The sequence below is a fragment of the Globicephala melas genome, chromosome 13, assembly GCF_963455315.2.
Source record: "Globicephala melas chromosome 13, mGloMel1.2, whole genome shotgun sequence".
Taxonomy (NCBI): domain Eukaryota; kingdom Metazoa; phylum Chordata; class Mammalia; order Artiodactyla; family Delphinidae; genus Globicephala; species Globicephala melas.
Genome location: NC_083326.1, coordinates 50,671,114 through 50,693,985, shown reverse-complemented (window position 1 = coordinate 50,693,985; position 22,872 = coordinate 50,671,114). Strand labels below are relative to the sequence as shown.

The window sequence follows — 22,872 nt, the reverse complement described above, 5'->3', positions numbered from 1 at the left end:
TTTACTCTAACCTTTGTTATTTTGAAATGTGGCTGTTCAGAGAACTACATAGAACTTGAGAAGAAAATGCAGTCTGCATGTTTTTTGCAAGTAGAGGATTTTCACCATCCCGACACATATCACTATGTTCTATTAAAGTGTGGGAATTCTGATTTTCTTCAGGGATTAATCTCTTATTGTCTTGCGTGTTGTTAAGAAGGAAAGGGTATTTACTGCTGTAGTGATTGGAGAAAATAAACGAAAGCTTTCACAAGCCCCACCGTAAGGCTAACATTTGTTTAGCCAAGCACTCATACTCTAATACCTTTTAAAGTAAAATATTTTACAGTTAGATGCCAGACATCTTAAGTATCCAAGTAATTTATTTAATTGTTATACTCTAATTAGCAGGAACAAATGCTACACATGTTGTTTGTGTTAAATAGATTAGAGTGAAATTGCATCACAATGTAAGTCTGACACCTTAAAGAGAAGCAATTAGTTTTATGGTTGTTTTGTTTTTAATGCATTTAAAATAAAGTGGCCGAGGTTAATTTAATGAGTGTATGTGCCTTAAACTTGTTACAGTCTCCCACAGCTTAAACTTTTCTTCAAAGGGCATCCTTAACTTCAGTGCCTGACTCCCTGTGGTTTTCATTTTTCTTATATGCATCATATTTAAAAAGAAAAAGTACTGCCGGAAAATATTCCAAGGAAGTTCCTTGTTTTCATGTATTAGCCAATGTATGAACAATGAAACTGATTATTATTTTTTTGGAAAGGCGCATTGAGCTGAGTCCAGAAGGTAACATTTTCTCAAGATTGAGCAAAAAAACTGGCAGAATTTAGGTTCTAGTGGCATTTTAAATTTGATCTAGTAACATCCATATTTAGATGGCGGCATTAGTTTTGTGCACTTACCAGTAAAAATAACTGTTAACAGGAAAAAAAAACCCAGTTTTTAACATCTCTGAATCTATGAGTTTTCCTTCTGTGTAGCAGGTGTCTTGGCAGTGACCAAGGTCAGCCAATGTGCTTGGTAAATGTGTTATAAATGATACCAATTGAAGGGTGTGTCTATCAATTAGTTCTCCTTGTGGGCTTCTTATTTATTGTTTTGCTGGATCTAGTTAGTTCTCAGAATGTTGAACCCAAGTTTGTTTAGCTAGCAGTACAGAACCAATCACTGAATTTGAACTTGTAATACATTGCAAAATAAGAGATTTATGGTGTAACTTGAATTCCTTGTCAGTGATGACTATAGCTGAGATCACTTGTTACAGGAACTTTTATAACCCACTCACCTTCATTTCACATGTTTATGGGGACTGGCTTCACTTATGATCTGCAGTTCACAGTCATAAAGTTCTTTGTTATAATGGCAAATTCTGATAACAAGTTCGCCTCACATTGGCTCCAAATTCCACTGGAAACTGTCATAAATGACCTGTTTATAAAATGAAACTTCCTGTCCCTAGTTTACTGATTTCACATTTATGAAGAGAAAGGAGTGCTCTTCTGGGAAATTATTTTATTTTAACCATAAAGAAAAAAAAAAGCCCTGATGTGTAAGATTTTATGTTTTCATCATTTTAAAAGCAATTTCCCAAACAGTTCTGTTAGCCAAACATATTCATTTCAACCAAAAGTCAAATTGATTCTTTCTTAGCACTGATTTCTTAAAAAGGTGGCAGTACTAAAAGGCTTCCCAGTGTCTCTTTGGTTTTACAACTTGTCTGTAAAGAGTATGCTACAGCAATACAACAGGATGTGAGTTATAAAAGCAAAGTACAATTTTAACTTTTAAATTTGCCAATGAAGATTTTGGAACTCTCTGTCTTTTTAGTCTGAATATTCAGTGAATGCTCAGTCTGTGTTTTTGTTGTCCATTCTTTATAACTTCTTTTCTTAAATTAATCATCGTTACCAACTTCCCTAATTCTGTGTCTTTCAGCTTGCTTTGGTCCCTGGATTTTCCCCATAGCTTTTTTTTTGTTTGTTTAACTGAAATCACAGGAGGGTTTTAGTTGCCTATCTAGGTAATTTAAAAACAAACTTAGATTTTTGTCATTCTAGGCAGGAACTTATACTAGCTTAAATAGTCCCTCTTTATAATTCACACATAATAATTTAGAGGAAATAAATTCCATATAAGGATGTTATGGGTATAAAGGGAACAGAGAAATCAGAGTGACAGACTGTTGCCCTCTTCTGATAAATTTAACCCTTTGTATGAACAAAAGTTGAGTACTATATTGACAGGCTAAATAAAATATAGCAGCATCACCATATATAAGACAATGCCAGCACTAACACAATGTTGTAAAATTTGCTAATCCTTTGTAAAATGGTTAATACAAAAATTCACGCAATAGGCAATCATGATAATTAATGAGATGTATTAAAATATATTTTTTTCCAAAATTTGTGTACATTTTCGAAAATCCATTTCTGTGAATATATATAGGCCCTTCTGCAGTTTCTGGTTTATTCCTCTGCACATATCTGAGAAATAGATCGATATCTCAGTTTTCAGGTGAAGCAGAGACTCCCCAAAGCCACTTAACATGTTGGCAGGTGGTTTGTGACTGCATTTCTTTTTTTTTTTTAAATAAATTTATTTATTTTATTTATTTATTTTTGGCTGCATTGGGTCTTTGTTGCTGCAGTCGGGCTTTCTCTAGTTGTGGTGAGCGGGGGCTACTCTTCGTTGCGGAGCACGGGCTTCTCATTGCAACGGCTTCTCTTGTTGCGGAGCACGGGCTCTAGGCACGCAGGTTTCAGTAGCTGTGGCTCGTGGGCTCTAGAGCGCAGGCTCAGTAGCTGTGGCACACGGGCTTAGTTGCTCCACGGCATGTGAGATCTTCCCGGACCGGGGCTTGAACCCGTGTCCCCTGCACTGGCAGGCGGATTCTTAACCACCGTGCCACCAGGGAAGTCCCCTAGAACATCTTTTAAAAAGAGAAAAAAATCTAGAAGTTTCTCCTCAATGAACAGTTTCCTCATTTGGGACCAGGTCTGCCAGAGCCTCTGACAATACACACAGATAGAAAACATTTCTTGTCCAGGAAGCTTGGTTTCCCTTGTGCGAGCAGAATTCCAGAGGAGTGGGCACAGAAAAACTCATTTCTTTACTCTTGTGTCTCAGCCGTCTGACAACAGTGAGTGCAGGCATTGGCCAGCATTGTGACTGCTTTAATCTATGCTAATGGGCTGGAGCAAATCAGTCTTATGTATTGGATGGAGCACACTTTGGTCCAGGAAGGTCAACCTAATTACACGTCAAGGTTTTTTTCTCAAGGGACCTCTTATTTATAATAACCAGGTACATGCTTGTTGATGGCAGGGACGTGATACATTGATGTATGTAACGTATGCATAAAAATCACATATCTGTACACTTTCATTCTTGTGCTGCTTTTTAGCCTTCCTCCCGCCGGCTTGGATTGTCCTGTGCCAACTGTCACACCACAACCACCACTTTGTGGCGCAGAAACGCCGAGGGTGAACCTGTGTGCAATGCTTGTGGACTCTACATGAAACTCCATGGGGTGCGCCACCTACTCTGCTCATGTGTATACATGTTCAGTGTCTTGTTTGTACATAGTTTCAGTTAAAAAAATCAGCAAAGGAGAGGGCATAAAAGTGAAAAATCTGATTTTCTATATGTACTTCTGTGACTCGAGGGTCCTGTTAATTATAATGGAAACCTTTATCTTACTAGTAAGAAACAAAAAATACTGCCAATTAAACTGTCACACAAATCCATAGTAAGACATCCCAATTTTAGAAATACTAAAAAGTGGGGAAGTGTGTTTTAGAATTGATAAGATGGTAGTAAGCTTTAAAAAAAAAGCTGTAAAGTCAAAGTATAGTTGATTTATAATGTTCTTGTTAGTTTCAGGTGTACAACACAGTGATACATATGTGTGTGTATAGTATATATATTATATATGTATAATATATATGTATTCTTTTTCAGATTCTTTTCCCTCATAGGTTATTACAAAATATTGAGTATAGTTCCCTGTGCTATACAGTAGGTCCTTGTTGGTTATCTATTTTGTATATAGTAGTGTGTATATGTTAAAAAACTGTACACTTAAAAAGAAAAAAAAGCATGGAACCAACTAGAAATTCACACTAACTAGTTTATAGCTTAAAAAATGTGAATGCAATCAAATACATTTATACAAAAGAGAAATAGCTATATTTGATAGCTATAGTTAGATTCTACATTTTAAGGATAGCGCAAGATATGTGTCAATTTTAAAAAGAAAATTTTCCTTGGTATATCTAGGGAGAAGAATACATGATCTCTTTGAAATAAAAATATTTATTTTTCTTGTATGTATTCAGTGTTTTTACACTGAATGTATTCAGTGGTTTTACTCTGTAATTGAAGTTGTTTAAAACAATAAACATTAAGTTGAAGGAGTAAGTTCTCCCTGGCAAATCACCCTCCCTATTTTTTTTTCTGGAGGAATCTCTGCATTTGATGGGGAAAGTGTAGTCTTTATGCAGTTCGAAGTGTATGTAAAAATTGGATTGGCTTTATGCCAAGTTCTTTTAAATGAGGCCTTTCAGTACTGAGGTTGGGTCTTTAGTTAGTTTGGTTTTTCTTCAATATAATATTTATTAAACTCATGGCCTATGTGAACAATTTTTAGGTGCCTCGACCGCTTGCTATGAAAAAAGAGGGAATTCAAACGAGGAAACGAAAACCTAAGAACATAAATAAGTCAAAAGCTTGCTCCGGTAAATATAACAAAATACTATTTGACTGTCAGGTATTTGCCAAACTTAGCAGAGTATATGTATATTTATGAGGTTAATTTTGACTGTTGCAGGTAATAGCAATACTTCTGTTCCCATGACTCCAACTTCCACCTCTTCTAACTCAGATGACTGCAGCAAAAATACTTCCCCTACGACACAACCGACAGCCTCAGGGGTAAGTGTTAAAACAGTATAGACTCCTTCTAAGCTAGTCGGTTGCTCTCCCGGTAAATTATCTCAAATTTTATCTTATCTGGTAGTACAATAATCTAAACCAACAGTTCAGTTTTGTTAGCTGATACCTAAGAATAGTTTTTAGAGGAAATTACATTTAAATGTCAACAAAATGACAAACTTAAGTACTTTACAAACCTCTTAATTAAGATCCACATCATTTTTTTATGGTTAAATTAACCCAAGTAAAGGCAAGAAGTTTTGAAGTGCTTTAAATTGTTTTATTTCCAGGTTTTTATCTGAGTTTATATATATATGTACATGTGTGTACAGTAGAAATGTATATACATGTATTATGTATTTCTAATGTAGATCAGGAAAAGTACCAGCTCAGTGGTTTTATATATCCCAGTGCCCATGGCATTTAAATTGCTTTTGCTTGTCTTATCAACTCCAGCCTTCTTTCTTTTCTTCCTTCTTTACATTAAAAAAAAAAAAATCATCTACCCAGAGCAAAGCTCATCACGATGAGTCATGTGATGTGCTGCTGTATTCGCTGATCTTCACCTAACAGTCCTCTGCTGGGCTGGGCAGCCTCGCCGTCTTCTAATGCACCTTGATTGTACCCAGGCTTATTTCAGCCTGGTGATCAGCCTGTGAGCAGTTCGGTTTGTGTGTGATTTCGCGCCCCTGAGGACAAGGGTGCCTGGGTCTTTGTGAAGATCACAGACTTCGTTTCAGTAAAGCTGTAATTGAAACTCAGTTTTTCTCAAATGAAGAGCACTTTCCCACCCTAGTGTTTCCCAAATTTACCTGGAATGCCCTTTAAAAATGACCGGGCCGCACCCTGGTCCTCAGAGATCCAGGGCCCGACCTGTGCGGCAGCATTTCACAGCCCCGGGTGAGGATTACAGAGACTGGTTTAGGACGAAACATTAGCATTAAAATTCCTACTTAGTAATTCTTTTCTACATTTAATTTTGCTTTATTTGGGGTACTTTGAAATACTACAGATTCCTGGGCTCCACCCTGGATTTTCTGAGTCAGCGTCTCTGGGGGTGGGGCTTGGAAATTTGTGTTTTTGAACAGTCGCCACAGGTGAAATTGAAACTACTGCCCTTGAGTTGTCTTTGAACCAGGAACCACTGAGCTGGTATTTTTACTGGCTTAAACAAACAAAAATTTTAAAAAAGTTGTTAACTGCTTAAAGGTATATTTGATATTTTTCTTTGACTCCTCCAATTCAAACTCTTTTGGACTCTTTTTCGTTAATGAACAAGAAGTTTGTTCAGAGTTTCCAAAGGGAAAAAGCCTTTCTGCTGTTTTTGTTTGTTGCAGACACATATTCTCAAAGAACGTTTCTAGACTTTATAAAGGTGAACTCTGGTGAATGACTTTTTTTTACAGGAGGGTAAGACGTAACTTCAAGGGTCTAAAGTGGTAAATAGAAGTTGTGAGGAAATGAAAAGGTCAATATTATTTTAAAATATCCTTTATTGTGCCCTAAGTCCTCAGAAGCAATTATGCGGCTTAAATCAGGAGAAAAGATGTTCTGGTTTTCTAAAGCGTTGAGGGATCAGCTAGGGTTTCAGCCTCAGTATCTGTCTCTCCTGGCTAAAAAGTGGATTGCTGCCAGCTCCAACTCACTTTTGTTGGTGCTACAGTCCAAGCTTAGCATGGCAAAAGCTAAATTTGAATGATAAATGGCACAGAAATAGAGATTTTTGCCCAACAATGGGCTTTGGAACCTTAGTGGGCGGAGTCTGTTTTGCCCTTGTGGTTTTGTGATGTAAAATTTCAAAATTGGCTATTTGCAAGTCCAATCAATTTTGCCCTCCAGGGGAGGAACAGTGCAAAGGCAGTGACAGGGTCAGGCCCGGACTTGTCTGGAAGAAGGACCTCGGGAGTCCAGCAGCTAGTCCCAGGGCAGCTTTGGTGTCCCTGCATCTGTCTCTCACTTGGGACCCAGCATGCCAGGGGCGGCTCGTCGGCCAGTGCCGTCAGATGGAAGCCTCAGTCTTCTACCAGAGGCCAGGATGCAAAGCAATTTTAGTATTAAAAAAAATATTTTAAAAAGTACTTTAGAGATTGGGGGAGTTGGAGAGCAGTTCCTTACAAGGTCTTTTGCTGCACTCTCCCCATCACTCCCGGAGCCCGGGCAGCCTCTGTGGGAACCAGCGGTGTGAGTTGCAGACCCGGGGGTGGGCAGTTCTCTGAGCCCAGGTGGCCTCAGAAGTGCTTCCTGACAGCTTTTCCCAAAGCTGGTGGGGTGAGGTCAGGGCTTGGCGGGGGAGGGGAGGGTGGGGGGCGTTGGGGGGGAGGATTGCCCATCATCCCCTCCTCCCTCCAGGGACCCGCCCTTCCTGGCCTGGGCTGGCACTGGGCTCGTGGGTTTTCTCCGGATGGCCAGCCCATCACGGAGTCTCCCAGCATCGGTGCCTTCCTGATGTGGGTGTTGACTACCCGGCAAAAGCTACCCGACTGGCTGCCTTGGGAAACTGTCCCCTCCAAGGATAATTGTAGCAGACTCAGTGGTTTCCCCAGGAGTGCCAGTGTGTGTCCGTTGGTCCCTGGACACTTTTCAGACCCTCCTGGGCCGGCTGGTTCTTTGTGCGTGTGGCTAGCGTGGCAGCGGCGGTGCTGTGAAGAGCCTGCTGGAGCCGTTATCTGTGAGCAACTGGCAGAAGCATTTGTGAAAGGCGTCTGTGTTGACAAAGAAGTGACATTTTCCCATTTTGGTCCCAGTTTATCACGTTGGAGGGCAGCTGGCGTTGTGAATGACTGCTTTATAGGATTTTGTGAGCGCTGTAGGTGAGGGGGATGTTATTATATCCACACAGCAAGGTTGGGTCCTTCTTCGGCTTGGCGTTTAAAACCTCCAGTGATGATGGGTCTGCCCCGTGGATCTCCAGCGGCCCCTGTGACTGACGGGGTGGAAATCAGTCCTGCAGGGTTGTCCTCATTTAATAGGGACAGCCAAGCTACAAAACAAAGGACAATCGTAGGCATACTCCCAGTGGAACAAGGAAAGGGGCCACACGCTCTACTTAGAGATACAAGTGGCAACATACCCGCTCCTCCACCTTTCCTTAATGACTGTGATTTAAAGCACAGAGACTGTATCAGACTTGCTGTTTTAATTCCCCTCTGAGAAGTCAGCTGTAGGAGATCACCAGGAGGCATTCCTAGAGGACTTCTTTTTAGTTCTGATGTCCCTGCATGTGGGCATATTCAGTGGTGGTGCTATCGTGACCTGGCACCTGAGCAAGCCTGGCTGGAGCACACGAAAATCATTTTTGCACTGCTCTGAAGCCTCATTTTGTTGACTTTGTGGCATGTCTTACCTTTATGTACGTGTTGCTCCTTTGTGTTTTAACTAGACCTCTGTCTCGTTTCTTCTGATAGTCATCAGGCTGCTGACCTGCTCCCTTATGACTCAGTTTCTCTGTTGCAGGCTGTGCAGGTGTGGTGTGTAAGTTTTGGAGGTGAAGGGAGGGCAGTTTGTCTCCTGTATGAGAACAGGAAGACCCGTTGCTGCTGCCGGGCAGCCTGGTATTAAAAGAGCCCCTGTCTTGTTCCTTTGGAGTTCTTTTTTTAAATTATTGCAATAAATGATTTATTTGCTTTCATTTATATGATATTTACTATTCATTAGACCTTATTATTTTTCATTTTTCTTTTCCTTATTTTCTCTGTATTTAAAATTTTTTTTTAATTATTTATTTTTCGGGGGCCTTGCCATGTGGCATGTGGGATCTTCCCCGACCAGGGGTCGAACCCGTGATCCCCTGCGTTCAGAGTGCAGAGTCCTAACCACTGGACCCACCAGGGAAGTCCTATCAGAATTTTGTAATCAGTTTCTTGTATGGAATTCTTTATGTTTGTTAAGAAATGTGTTGAACTTAATTTTTGATGCAGTTGATTAATTTTGTGAGTTTTGAACTTAAAGATAAATTTCCTCCACATGTTCTGTTTTTCATTCAGTCTGAAATCTTCTTTATCTAAATCTTCTAGATTTACTGAAAAATGTTTATTTAGTGACCTAAACAGACATCAGATTTTCTTTGGCATTTAGAGTCTCTGTGGATTGTAAGAATATTTAAATTTTTCATTGAATTCCATTTATTGACTGAGTTATGTTTTACGTTTGTTGTTATTAGGAGGCAAATATGGTAACATTCTATCTCAGCAATTCCCAAATAAGATTTAATAAGTAGTCTCTATACATTCTATCCCTCTTAGGACTTGTAACTAAAAATTTGTAAAACTGGAGGATACTTTACATATATAAAATGCATATGTATATTGTATATATGTATGTAACTATAATATACAAAAACTTTATAACTCATCCCCCAATTTATAAAGTTATCTCTTAATTTTCTTTGGGACAGGAAGGATTAATTTGATAAAGTGAGTAATAAGACAATGGCTGAGGATAAAAAAATCACTGAATATATTTTGTCTGCCTACAAGTAGTTCTGTAGATAATTATTTAACAAAAATTAAAGCCTACTTAAGTTTATATTAAAACTGCAAATATAATGTTGAAGTCATCATTAAACATATAATGTGGAAATAAATGGAGATGAACTCTATCTGACTAGCCCTTGCCTTACGGTCATTGTTCCATTTAAGAAGCATTGTGCTACGGGACGCCCTGTTTTCAGTGTAGTAAAACAAGGTCCTGGATATCAGATTGTTGGTAACGTGGTGGTCGTGGTGGGGACACGTGTGTATAGACAGATCTTCCTGCTGGTCAGATTTGAAAGTGTTTTAAATGAGCAACACAGTTGGGAGTCGAAAGTAGGGAGCCGTGAATTCTGACCGCAGGGTGGGAAATGGCTTCTCAGAGGAGAGGAAATTTGAATTAGTTGTGTAGGATTTTTGTGGGGGAAAAATCGGGATAGAGGTTTCCAGGAAGAAGAACATGGTAACTATGATGCTTCAGGGACATAGTTTTAGGAATTCAGTGTGGCTGGAGTGTAGGTTAGAAAAAGTCAAAGGCAGGAGCTGAGGTGGATAAATTAGGTGGAAGGCAGATATTTAAAACTGTTTCAAGTCAGTTTTAAGTCAGGGTCCACACTATGTTCATTTCTAAACGATGGACTTTCTCTAACACCCACTGTGGTGTTTCTGTCCAAAAATGTGTTGTTATACTCCAACAATTAAAACATCCTTAACTGGGCGCATTTAGATAATTGATGTAAACAAATGTTAGTATGCCTGTTTGTACATTTTACAAGCAGCTTTTCCTTTCACAGTTAATAAGGAAAACTACCTCCTTGGAGCTGGTGACGTGTCCTGACCTGAGGGACTACTTGGGGCAAGATGGTTTCAGGGTAGCTGCCAGGTGACCCTTCCAAATGGAGATGTGTTAAGGATGGTGTGTCTAAGTGTAATTCATTTCCTCACTTTGTGGTTTGTTGTTGGTGACAGCTTCCACAGAGAGAGAGGCAGGCATCCTTATACTCAGACAAGGACCACATCTCAGATTCCTCTCTGGCTGGTTCTCTGCCTTTGGATGGGCCTTGCCCATGTTTGGTCAGTTTCTCCGTGTTGAATAGGTATCTTCATTCCTGCCTCATTTATCCTTCTGGGATGCACTGTGCCTAGCGGGACCCATTTCCCTACTGCAGTCAGTCCTAGGTAATAGCTTTATTCAATGACCTTGTCAGAAGTAATACCTCTGAGCTGCATGGTGCTAAATCTCATGCTAGAAGTGGTTTGAAAGAGTTAAGTGCTTAAGTGCTCCGTAGCTGAGGGGCAGTGATTTAGGGACTGACATTTGTTGGGATATCTGGATGTCTTTATAAGGCCTTCTGAAGAAAGGTTAGGTACTTGGCAGGTTAATATTTTATATTCTTTTTATAGATTTTATTTTATATGTTAATATTTGCATACTGTGATGAAAATTGGAAAACATTGCTTGAGTCACGTAGCTTATTTCTTTATTAGCAAGTTTATATTCCACTGTCTTTTTCTTTGAGTAGCTGAATCACTTTGGATTTACTTGGCACTATGATTGGTCACAAAATAATAGCTTCTATTGTTATTAACTATTTCTGTAGTAGTTAAATACTTGAAAGGAACGTTCATGAAGGACCTGCATACAGTATGAGTTGCTTTCACGCAGGGTAACTTGAGTGTGAAGAAGAGAAGATTCAAGAGGCTGCTGGAGTGGGGACCAAAGTTCTTGCTTAACTCTTTTTTTTTTTTAAAATACATTTATTTATTTACTTATTTATTTATTTTTGGCTGTATTGGGTCTTCGTTGCTGAATGCGGGTTTTCTCTAGTTGCGGCGAGTGGGGGCTACTCTTCGTTGCGGTGCGCGGGCTTCTCTCGTGGAGCACGGGCTCTAGGTGCATGGGCTTCAGTAGTTGGGGCACGTGGGCTCAGAAGTTGTGGCTCACGGGCTCTAGAGCGCAGGATCAGTAGTTGTGGCGCACGGGGCCCAGTTGCTCCGCGGCATGTGAGATCTTCCCGGACCAGGGCTCAAACCTGTGTCCCCTGCATTGTCAGGCGGATTCCTAACCACTGCGCTACCAGGGAAGTCCCCCTGCTTAACTCTTAACCTTGAATGTTCCACGCTTGCCTTTAGGATACTTGAGAGCCAGGGCTTAGTGGATTAATTACCGTTCGGTTGCTTTGGGGGAGTTTCCTCTCTTGTACTTTCTCATAAGATTGTGGATGTAGGAAGGCAGGAAACTAGCTTCTGTCAAGTACCTTTTAAGTGCCAGATGTTTTATGTACCCTTTCTCTTTTATTCCCAATTATCACTGTACAAATGAAGTGTTTTTATTTACATGTTCCATGTGGGGGAGTGAGACCCAGTAATAGCCCCAAGGTTATGTATCAGGTTAAGAGGCAGGGCTTGGGTTCGGATGCAGGTCTGGCCGAGGCAGAGTCAGTGTTCTTACTCCTGTGGCATGCTGGATTAATATGCAATAGGCTGAAGCCTTTAGAGAGAAGAAATACCATGTTCTTAAAGAAAGCTGACTAATTTTGGTTATAACTTCAGCATCAAGTACAGCTAGGAAAATAGCACTAGAGAAGTGATTTTCTCATGACCAAATACACAAGGCACATTGTATACATTTTCTTGTGAAACATTGTACTTATCAATAAAATGTATTATAATTCTAAGACTTTGTTAGTTGGGTAATAGGAAAAATAATAAGTAGTAAAATTGACTGTTGTTGACGTGCATGTGATGGTAAAAAGTCTCCCTTAAAATATGAAATACTTTAAGAGCGCGGTATTAAAATCCTTCTGATGGTGTGATTTAAACCCATACACAGTGAGTGCCAAGTGAGTTGGAACTTTTAGAATGTCCAAATTGCCTTCAATTTAATTTTTACAAAATCATTAAAAAAGCATTTCTTAAGAGGCAAGTGTCCATTTCCCCCCCAGAGTTTATAGTCCAAGATACTTTTTTCTAAATGAATAAAAAGAGTTAAAAAGGCATTAATCTCCCACGAGGGTCGGCGAGAGAGTTGCACTTAGGTATTATTATTGCCTCATTTATAAACCAGGATCCGGAGTGACTCCGTAAGGTCATAAGACAAGCCCGCGTTGCAGCCGGGGCTGGAGCCGATGTCTCCCACCTCTCCCAGGGAGTTGGCAGTCATCACAGTTATTAATATCCCACTCGCCACTTGCTGCTAGCCATGAACATAAATATTTTGTTGGCATTTTATCTTCACGCTCCTTACGTGCCAGGCTCCCTTTCTTTTCTTCTTTCACAGACCCTTCTAATAATTCACTCACGTTCCTGTCTGACCACATTGGCCTTCGCCGTGAAAGTCACACGTCACCCTGGCAGGGAATGTGAAAGCATGTGGAGTTTGCATACTTTCACTTTGATCTGAAGGCCTTTTCTAGACTTCCCTCTTTTTTTTTTTTTCTTGTGTGCGTGTGCGCGTGCGCGTGTCATGGAGAGGATGGTGATTAGAAATACACTTACTACATTAATATGACAATGTCCCTGTATGTATATTAGGAAACAGTAAAACTGTATTGCTCTTTAAATAGTTTATACCATATATGTCCACCCAATTTATCACAGGACTGTGGTTTGTTTAATAACTGACTCAATATCACAATCTGAAAGCCAGAATACTAGGTAAAGAATAAGTGTGGGCTGCCTTTTCATATGGCCTCAAGTTAGAAGGCTTCATCTCAGAGCACAACTTTTCTTTGCGGATTACAGATGCCTTGTAATTTCTTTTTCCCCCCTGCCTCTATAAGAATATACAAAAATTGTCACAAAACATGAAATAATGTTACGGAAAACACGGCCAAATTTAAGAAAGCTGGCTTAGGATACTCTGAAATGTTATTGCTAAATGAATCTTCGAAGAAAATGAATTCCTTTACTGGAACAAAAAGTAATTTATTATGCATTTCATGGGTGTCTGCCAAAAGAGTTACTAGCAATATGAAGATCTAATGGATATGAATTAAATACAATCTGTTAACTCTGTGTTTAGACCTATTTGTTAATTTTCGCTGAAACTTTAATAATTAAAAAAAGTACCTCCAAAGATAGGTGTTGACATATGTGATCATTCGTGATGCAGCTACCTATCGTATCAGGGCCAGTACTCAGAAGAGTTTGTGAGCCAGAGCAAAAAGAAATTATTTTATTGACCTCAGATTTTAAGAAAGCTTTGAACAAATAACAGGTATTGATTTCAATGTCATGTTGGAGTCTTTTGAGTGAACAATTCCAAGTCATTATCTGATGATATTTATTTATTTATTTTTATTTTTTTGCGGTACACGGGCCCCTCACTGTTGTGGCCTCTCCCGTTGCGGAGCACAGGCTCCGGACGCGCAGGCTCAGCGGCCATGGCTCACGGGCCCAGCCTGTCCACGGCATGTGGGATCTTCCCGGACCGGGGCACGAACCCGTGTCCCCTGCATCCCTGCATCGGCAGGCGGACTCTCAACCACTGCGCCACCAGGGAAGCCCTCTGATGATATTTAAATGATAATTTACTTGGTGTACTGCCCCTTTTGCTGGTTGTTAGCATGGCATGGTTTCACCAGAGCTGGTGCACACGCTCCAGAATCATATTTTTATCCTATTAAACGCGAAATACTTTTAATTTAGAGCTCTCCTTATGTTTAGTCGCTTGATTCATGATGAAGCCTGAATATGGTCTGAAGTTTATCCTGGGGGTTCACGGATTAGCAGCTGGAAGGAAGCAGTCAGGCAACCAAGCGCTAGCTCCAGCTCTGTGTGTGACTATAGCAAACTGCCAAGGTTTTCCTCCTTCTCCTAAAGGGGAAGAGTAATTCCTACCATCTGGTCCTTAGGAGTGTAGTGTAGCATAAGTGGGAGATGCCTGCAGACCACTTTGAAGCTCAAGAAGAATAGCACTATTTAAATATGACCTTGGAAGTTAATAGCGATGTGCTTTATTTGCATGGAATTTTTTCCATCCCAAGACATTAGACATAAATGTCATTCCCTTTCTTCATGGGGTGAATTTAGAGATGTAAAGCTATTGTGTTCACAAAGGAACCATGTTTAAATACTTTTATCTCCCTGATAGCAACAATTTTTCACTCGTTATGATTCTTAGCACTTTCATAATGCCTTCTTGTAAATGCTGCTTGGTGCCCGGACCGTGGTCTGCTTTGTCTAGTAGATATGGCCAGAGGAAGATGCTCATCTGAGCTCCTAAAAAGCCCGTCTTTAATAAGATCCTAATCCATCAGGTTTTAAATCTCACCTCTGGATCTTTCACCACGGAATTTGACTAGAATAAAGCCGTCCATGTTGATTCATTTCCAAAGATAAACTTTTTCTTTAGTAGGCCAGTGACTTCAAGTTGCGGGACAAACCCTTCTTCTTGCAATTTCTATTTGTACATCAGTGTTTTGCTGATAATCCCAGAGTACTTATAAACTTGGGGCCATGCCTTTCTTTATCACAACATGCTTGCTGTGTGTATGTACAGATGCATAAAACAGTTTGCTCCTTTGTCCGGAGTAGAGTGTGTGTAGAATAATTCTTTCCCTCCTTGAAAAGAGAAGCATCCTGGCTATGGATATAACCCTGCCAGCTCAGGCCCAGAAGGGGCACAAGGGGTCAAGGGGACAGCCAGTGAGCTCTCCTCAGTAAGGAATTTGTTTGCTAAATTACAAAAAAATAAACGATTCTGCTAAACACTGAGTTGGGTCATCGGCTGAGGTGACCGTGACTCTCCCCCTTCTTGAGCTTTCTTGAGCCCTTGTGGGAGACTTAGAGGGTTTTGTTGTGATTGATGGTTTTCACGTGTCCTGGTGGAGACAGAACCCATGTGTGTTTGTGTATCTTCCTAGCGTTACCTCCTCAACTATTGGGGCACTTTTGTGTCTGGTCCTGTTCCCTCCATCCAAACTGAAATGACCTTGGTTTTTAGAGTGGAAGTTAAGGTTTATCTGAAAGTGTTTCTCCTTTGTTAGGAACTTAGACAGAGTTTTTAATTTTTCTTTTGAGGAAGGATGCCATCAAACACCACAGAGTCTAACCTAGAGGTGACGAAAGCAGAGAAGAAAGCTTTGGCAGTGAGGGGTGGCTGGCTTCCCCTCACACAAGGAAAAGCTGTAACCACAACTTGCTTAGATGTGTAGGAAGGACAGACCAGAGGCCGTGGAAGCTGACAGCCCGAATCCAAACTGAGGAGGCAGTGTGATCGTCTTCAAAATCCTGTGCTCTGGGAATGATCACGCCCCCCCCAGCCTGCCGGGGGTGCCAAGGTTTGTCTCTCCAGATTGTGAGGCAGCGTTAGGAGAGGTTAAAGCATGGCAGGCAGACAGAGCACACCCCAGCGGACTCCTTTTTGGTTTTCTTCCTCAAAAATGAAATTCCTGTTTATAATTCACAAGCCAGAGAGCCTCTGTAATTCTTCTGTAAAGACTGTGTCCTTTAAGGGTTCCCTCTGCTCTGACGTGTCACTTTCCAGAGCTGCTTCGTGGATATTATGGGAGGCTGTCTCTGGGCCTGCCTGTAATGGGACGTGACAAGGCTCATGGCTGGCGAGCCCACTGTGAGCCAGACACTGCTGGGCATCGGCTAGAGGAGCTCAGCAAGTCAGAAACCCTTGACATCTAGATACGTGTCCGAAAATGAGCGAAGGCTTATTTTCACAGCAAAACCATCTGGGTGATCCAAAGATCACTGTGCTGCCTCACGGGCCAGTGGAGATTTTCCACGTCCAGGTCTGCAGCCGCGACGTGTCCCTGAAGTCATTTATTCCTTTAGGAGGGGGGCGTCCGGCCAGTGGCTGCGGGTCCCCCACCTGACCGGGCCTGCTTGCAGTGCTAAGCCCGGCCTGGGTCGGGGCTGATAACACATTCTTTCAACAGGAAGTGCCCCGATTTTCAGTCGTCAGTGGGAGGGTGGAGGCCGATAAGCTGGGAGTGATAACACAGAACAGATTTCTGCTCCACCCTCGTCTTGCACTTTGATCAGAGAAAGAGGCAGGACCTCGCCCGGCGGAGCTGCCTCCCAAAGAAGGAAGGATGGCTCGGCTGTGGGCGTCCGGCGCACTCTCCTCTACTGTTGTTCAGGAACTTTCGGGGGATTAGGCTGGTTTAGGGTTAGTGACGTGCCTGCTCTGGCCGTGTTGAGATGTCTGCGATCTGATCCTTTCAGGGATTTAAGTAGACGTGGGAAAACCTTAACCAATTGGCATTTATATTGGGGTGTGTGTGTGTGTGTGTGTGTGTGTGTGTGTGTACTGGGTCCAGGGTCCTAATAATTTTTTCCCCCCAGATTGAACTGATTCTTGAGAGGTAGCTCGTGAATATCGCCAGTGAAGGGAAGGCACTTAAGATGACAATGTGACAAGCCAGGTTTCTTAAGGAGAGTTGTGCTAATTCTAGTCGTCTTCTGCTGTTAGAATGCCCATTTCAAGACCTCAGGTTATACTGTTGCACCCATCTGTGTACTGTGTTTGGGGTTTTCACGTACCTGGAACTGTGTTGCACACGTGCATGGCTGGCTGGGTTCCAGCCTATGCCAGGTGGCTCAGAGGTGACCTCAGGGGTGCATGGGGGCCCATCTGATCCTCCCTCCACTCTGATTCCCCCCTGTTTTTCATGCTGCTTTATGACTGTCCAGGCTGGCTCTCAAGTACTGGTGCCTCATGTTTCTGTTCCTCTCCCCCAGAGTTAGACGGCAGTAAGCCACTCAATTAAAATATTCAGAAGGAAGGTATACATGGCTAACTGGTTGGGCCCTCCCAGGTGGTCCCCAGTCTCCCACCCCACTCTGGGTTCTCTTGAAATACATTTGCATGCACATGGGTAAGTTGTAATTATGACCTAGAATTTCTATCCTGCTGTTTTTCACTTAACATTGCATTACAGGATTTTTTCCATTTTGTTACATGATCTTATTATTTTTAATACTTGCATAATAATTCATTAAGCAGGTATCCCTTCGTTCCCAGACCATCCTTATATTATGAGACATTAGATTATTTCCATGGTTTCCACTATTATAAGTAACCCTGCAATGGATGTCTTCCTGTGGGGAGCCTTTCCGTCCCTTTGAATTTTTTCCTTGTAATCCATTTCCAGAAGTGAAATTACAGAGCTAAGTAGGGTATAAAGTTCTTGATGGCTTTGCTAACTACCTTCTAAGGTGTGCGCCAGGGTATAACCCCGCCAGCCAGGGATGAGGGGGCTGGCGTTATCCATCCCATCTGATCTCATCGTGATGATCTCATTATGTATTGTGACATGAAATTTCAAGTTATTTTTTACTGAGGTATGACTGACATAGAAAAAAACGCTGTGCATCACAGCATTCCGTGTTTAAATAGTATATCCCCATTTAAAAATAAGGTTCTCAAACCTTGGGCACAAGTACTTGTATTTTTTTCTGACAAACTCAGATGTTGCTTTTGATTTCCAATGAGCTGATATTTTTTTCAGGAGCTCATCACTCACGTAATTTGGGGTTTGCCTGCCATATAGCTTAACGTTTTTGTCTGAACAAAGAAGACAGTAAATAGGTATTTCAACAGTAGCTTTCGGGACTGTTGTTCAGGTGTAAGACTAATGTTCAGGGTATTAAGGTCTCTTTAATGCGGCTTATTTGAAAAAGGGCCGATGAGCCTTTTGAAGGGCCGCAGGAGCACCTTGCTTTCTCTCTGCGCAGAGCCGTCAGTGATGATTAGAATAAGGTCATGGCTGTGGTGGTTTTCACTTAGCTCTGGCTGAGTTCGTAGGGCTGCTCCCACCCAGTGATGGCGGCACCTTGCCTGGTGAAGGCTGACATTGGGGAGATTGAGTGAGGTCCACGCTCCTTCACTACAGTAACAAAATTCTCATAGTGTCAATAGCACATACGTGTGTAGTCTTGACTATTGTCAGACACTTTCACGAGGGCTTTACATACACTAATTTAATTCTTTTGCAGCAACCTTCTGACATATGTGCCTCTTTATTTCCATTTTCTAGGTGAGGAAACTGAGGCACAGAAAGTTCTAGGTCAGACTCTAGTTTCTCCCTCCCACAGAATCTTTTCTGACTCATTGCTTAGTATCCTTCCCTTTCAGCTGTCTTGTCTTGTGAACAGACCTCTCCACATCCTGCATGCTTCCAATTTTGAGCACCCTTTCTTCACCCACAGCAATAGCTTCCCTTCATGGAATATTTAACATGGCAAGGCATTCTGACGTGCCCGCACACATTAGCTCACTTAATCATCAGAAACATGCTTGAGGTAGGGCCAGTTTCCCAAGGAGGAAGCTCAGGAGGTGGGTGGCTGAACCAGGGTAGAATTTGAAAGTCCATGCTGGTCCTACCGTGCAGGCTGCCTGTGGCTGTCCCCGGGCATCCTTTCCCCTCTGCGATTCCTTCTCTGACCTCTTGTTCTACCTCCCTGTCTCAGACACTCATAAACTCATGATAACTGTTGAGTGGTCTTACTTTCGAGTGCGTGCGTGTCCTAGTTCCCCACACAACCTGGGAGTGACTTGGCCCCGGGGCCGAGGTGCCCTGCTCATGTTTCTTGTTGCGACTTGTGGTGACGGCAGACCCCTCTGCTGTCTCAGCATTTCTGGCCATTTGAGGTGGGCTGCTTCCTGGGTCAGTCCAGGCACCCCCTCCATTTCAGAAAATAGCACTTGCTGTGGTGAAGTCAGATTTAGTCAGATAAATGCAAATGTGCCTTTTTGGGGAATAGGTAGATAATACCAAGCTGGGTATGACATTAGTCATTTATAAGGGAGCTCACTCTTTCTACTAGTTGTATGATAGCTCTTTTCTAAAATGAAGACCCTTTTTGTAATTGAATAGCATCCTTTTGTGTATTTCTTTGGGGGTTAAATCTGGATCTATGTTGAGTTTGCTTATAGCCGAGGTTCTGAGCTAAAAGTAATCACCGTATTTGTGCGTGTAACTAAATCCATAGCTTTAGTTTGTTGGACAGGATTATTTCATCTATTTCACAAGAATCTATTTTAAATTTTAGACATCTCAGTGAGTTTGTGAAATTTGCTTTTTTAGGCACCCAAAGCCCTTGGTTTACATCTTTAAGCTTGTATTATTTAAAAAGAAGTTTGGGGGCAGGGGTAGGGACTGTTGCTGGCTTTGCACAAACATTCATTTTTGCTAGGAAAGGGAAGGATTCGTTACCTGTGGTGGGGCCACACTTGGTCTGTCCAGCTGGGAGGGAATTGGGATGGGTGGACAGGAAGTTCCATGGTCACACTTCCCAAAATCCTACCTCTCAGTCCCATACAGCTATTGTGAGGGTCAGAGAGAAAACCAGATCTTTTCTGGGAGAGGGTAGGACCACGCTGACTGCTAGGCTCCTGAGTGGAGCCACGGAGGGGCTGGGGCCCTTCCGTTCAGTTCGCTCAGTGTCTGGGGCCCTGTATTTCTCTGAAGTGGATGTACCGTCAACTTGGCCAGACAGATGGATGTTTTAGGATTTAATGGGATTGTGAATGTAGAAAAGGAATGCTTTGAAAAGTACAAGATGTTCTACCTGTGTTAAAAAACAAGTGTCCAGTAGTTTATGGAATGGAACCCTGAAAGCTCAGAAGAAATAATGGGCTTCAGAGCTTTGAGAAGGAAAGAAAGCATGATTTACAAGTATGTGATTATGGCTGGATTTAAAAGAAAAAAAAGTCAAATGCAACTGTTTTCTCCAACCATAGTCTAAACGTGATTTTAGTTATTTTGGTTTGATTTTACTAAATTATATCATGTTTGCTATTTGGCTTTTCTTATTTGGATGGAAGGAAGGAAGGAATGAAACAAGAGAAAGGTGACCTTTTGCTTCAAGAAATGATTGCCACGATCATGACAGATATAGGATGTTAGCGTTTTCTTTATCACATGGTCTGCTTCAAACACGGCCTGTGCTTTAGGGAAGAATTAAAGCCTGTGTATGCATGGGTTAATTTTCCATGAAGTCAGGGCTCAAAAATTTCATTTATCAGGTCTTGCTGAACTGTGTATCTTGCCTTCTCAGACTTTGATAGAACTGCTAAGCCTCGTGGTTCCGCTGTGTGTGTGTGTGTGTGTGCGCGCGCGCGCGCGCACGCGTGTGTGTACGCGCCATGCTCTGCCTTTTCTCTTGCAGTGATTAGATTGTGTGGGCATCCTTATGGCCTGTTGACCTACGTGGTGTGGTTTGTTTCACTGTCGGAGATCTGAGTGTTTGGCACTTTTTACAAATAGGCCACCTCCAGTTCCCCTTTCCTCCCTGCGTCCAGCTGCGCATCTTGCCTGGTGGTTCCTGCCACGAGTTAACGACGTGAATAGGACGCTGTTTCTAAGAGCAGAAATCGCCCGAGTTAGGTCAATGGCACCGTACCGCCCAGGGAGCAGCTCTGCCAGCTGTGCTACCGTCTCACTTGTCCCCGAATGTTTACCTAGCAGGGACCAGCTGCCTGACAATTTATTGGTAACTGTCTCTCCCCTTCTCTCTCTCCTCTCCGTCCCCCTGTTCCATCAGGCAGGCGCCTCAGTGATGTCTGGAGCAGGGGAGAGCGCTAATCCCGAGAACAGCGAGCTCAAGTACTCAGGTCAAGATGGGCTGTACATCGGCGTCAGCCTGGCCTCGCCGGCCGAAGTCACGTCGTCGGTGAGACAGGATTCCTGGTGTGCCCTGGCCCTGGCCTGAGCGGCCACGGGTAACAGGAGGAGGACACAGCCGGGGCCCGTGGGACCGCCTTCGTGATCTTCTTGGCAAGCAGTCCGGACTGGGCTGAGGATGCCGACTGGACATCTTCCTCTGACACAGGATTTCCGTGCCTTTATTTGAAAGAGATGTATCTCCCGTGAGGCTTGCTCAGCCTTTAGCACCCTGGCCCTGTCTTGAAGACCCAGGGAGAAGATGGACCGGCTCGGGAGAAGGGCCAGAGCAGCCCACAGCCTCCCCAGCCACGGCCACTTCCGGGGTCGGCCAGGGGATTTGATGTCCAGTGTGCCACTTCCAGAAACCTGGACTAGGAACCGGGGCCTTGCCTGCTAAGGAATATTGAGAGAGATTTTTAAACAAAAGTTTTATGTGTGTTGCCCCAATTCCTGTGCGTCTTCTGATCGGTTTTGGCTATTCCAGAATTTCTTCATACCTTTTCCGCCCCCAGATTTCACATGCGTTCGTGGAGAAGACCATTCGTTTGGTACACGCCTCTGGAGGCTGAGTCGGTTCTTGAGGTCTCCTGTCAAAAATATCACTCGGTTTGCAGGACTGCATCGTAACTGTAACATACACTGTGACTGACGTTTCTCAAAGTTCATATTGTGTGACTGACCTGAAGTCAGTCTGAATTTGTAAACAGGGTAGCAAACAAAAGATATTTTTCTTCCATGTATACAATAATTTTTTTTAAAAGTGCAATTTGCGTTGCAGCAATCAGTGTTAAATCATTTGCATAAGATTTAACAACATTTTTTATAATGAATGTAAACATTTTAACTTAATGGTACTTAAATAATTTAAAAGAAAAAATGTAAACTTAGACATTCTTATGCTTCTTTTACAACTACATCCCATTTCTATATTTCCAATTGTGAAAAGAGAAATATTTCAAGAACAAATCTTCTCTCAGGTAAATTGCCTTATCCATTTGTTAAGAATTTTTGTACAAGAACACCAATATCTCCCCTTTATTTTACTGTGGAATATGTGCTGGAAAAATGGCAACAAAACTTTACTACCTAACAGATAACATTTGTAAATACTCTAGGCATCTGTACACACTATGATGAGGTCTCTGTAGCGTGACTAACCCACAGGCAGGTTGGTTTACGTTAATTTTTTAAAAAATGGGATGTCATATGGAAACCTATTTCACCAGAGTTTTAAAAATAAAAAGGGTATTGTTTTGTCTTCTGTACAGTGAATTCCTTCCCTTATAGTTTCATTTTGATACTGTATGTGGCTATAGCTATTCATATAAAGCAAGTGCATGTGATGTTTGCAAATTGCCTTACGGCCTTCTTTTCAATGAATTGTCCTTTTGGAGCTGTTTTATACCTTGGTTCATTTGAAGTTGGCACATGGAGTCAAGTTATCAACTTTCAACTTGCATTGGGGACAACTTTATAAGTGAAAAGGACCCAGTATTATAAGACATTTCTGCGATTATAAGCATTCTGTTTAGGATCAATCCTTAAAAACATTTTAAAAAGCCAGAGTTTCTTTTCCTCTGAATGAAAAATACTCTGTGGCCCAGAAACAGAATGATTTCCTTTCTAGTTCCTCCCTTTTACAAAGTGCTGTGATATCTCAAAGCTCATCTGAAGTTAAAGTCTTTACATTCAGCCGAAGATATAAAATGATTTGAACAGCCCCTTTGTTTCTTCTATGTTGCTGCATGGATTTCAGGAAATCGGGAGGCTGTTTCACAACACAAAATGATGGCGTTTCATTTTGGCTCCCTAACTGTGGCTCATTTTTCATGTACTGATTACA

The 22,872-nt window shown here is 42.0% G+C and overlaps 1 protein-coding gene across 4 annotated transcripts in view; it reads left to right on the top strand.

The window, feature by feature from the left end:
* GATA6 (GATA binding protein 6) overlaps nucleotides 1-22,360 on the top strand; it is a 30,129-nt gene extending 7,769 nt beyond the window's left edge. For 2 of the 4 annotated variants that reach the window (XM_070046989.1, XM_030842566.3), the window contains exons 4-7: nucleotides 3,405-3,530; nucleotides 4,650-4,737; nucleotides 4,830-4,933; nucleotides 20,908-22,360. In XM_070046989.1, coding sequence (XP_069903090.1) covers nucleotides 3,405-3,530; nucleotides 4,650-4,737; nucleotides 4,830-4,933; nucleotides 20,908-21,075 — 486 coding nt within the window. In that variant the 3' untranslated portion in view covers nucleotides 21,076-22,360. The remainder of the gene's footprint in view (nucleotides 1-3,404; nucleotides 3,531-4,649; nucleotides 4,738-4,829; nucleotides 4,934-20,907) is intronic. The other 2 variants (XM_070046991.1, XM_070046990.1) reach the window with 2 other exon arrangements.
* Nucleotides 22,361-22,872: the final 512 nt, after the last annotated feature.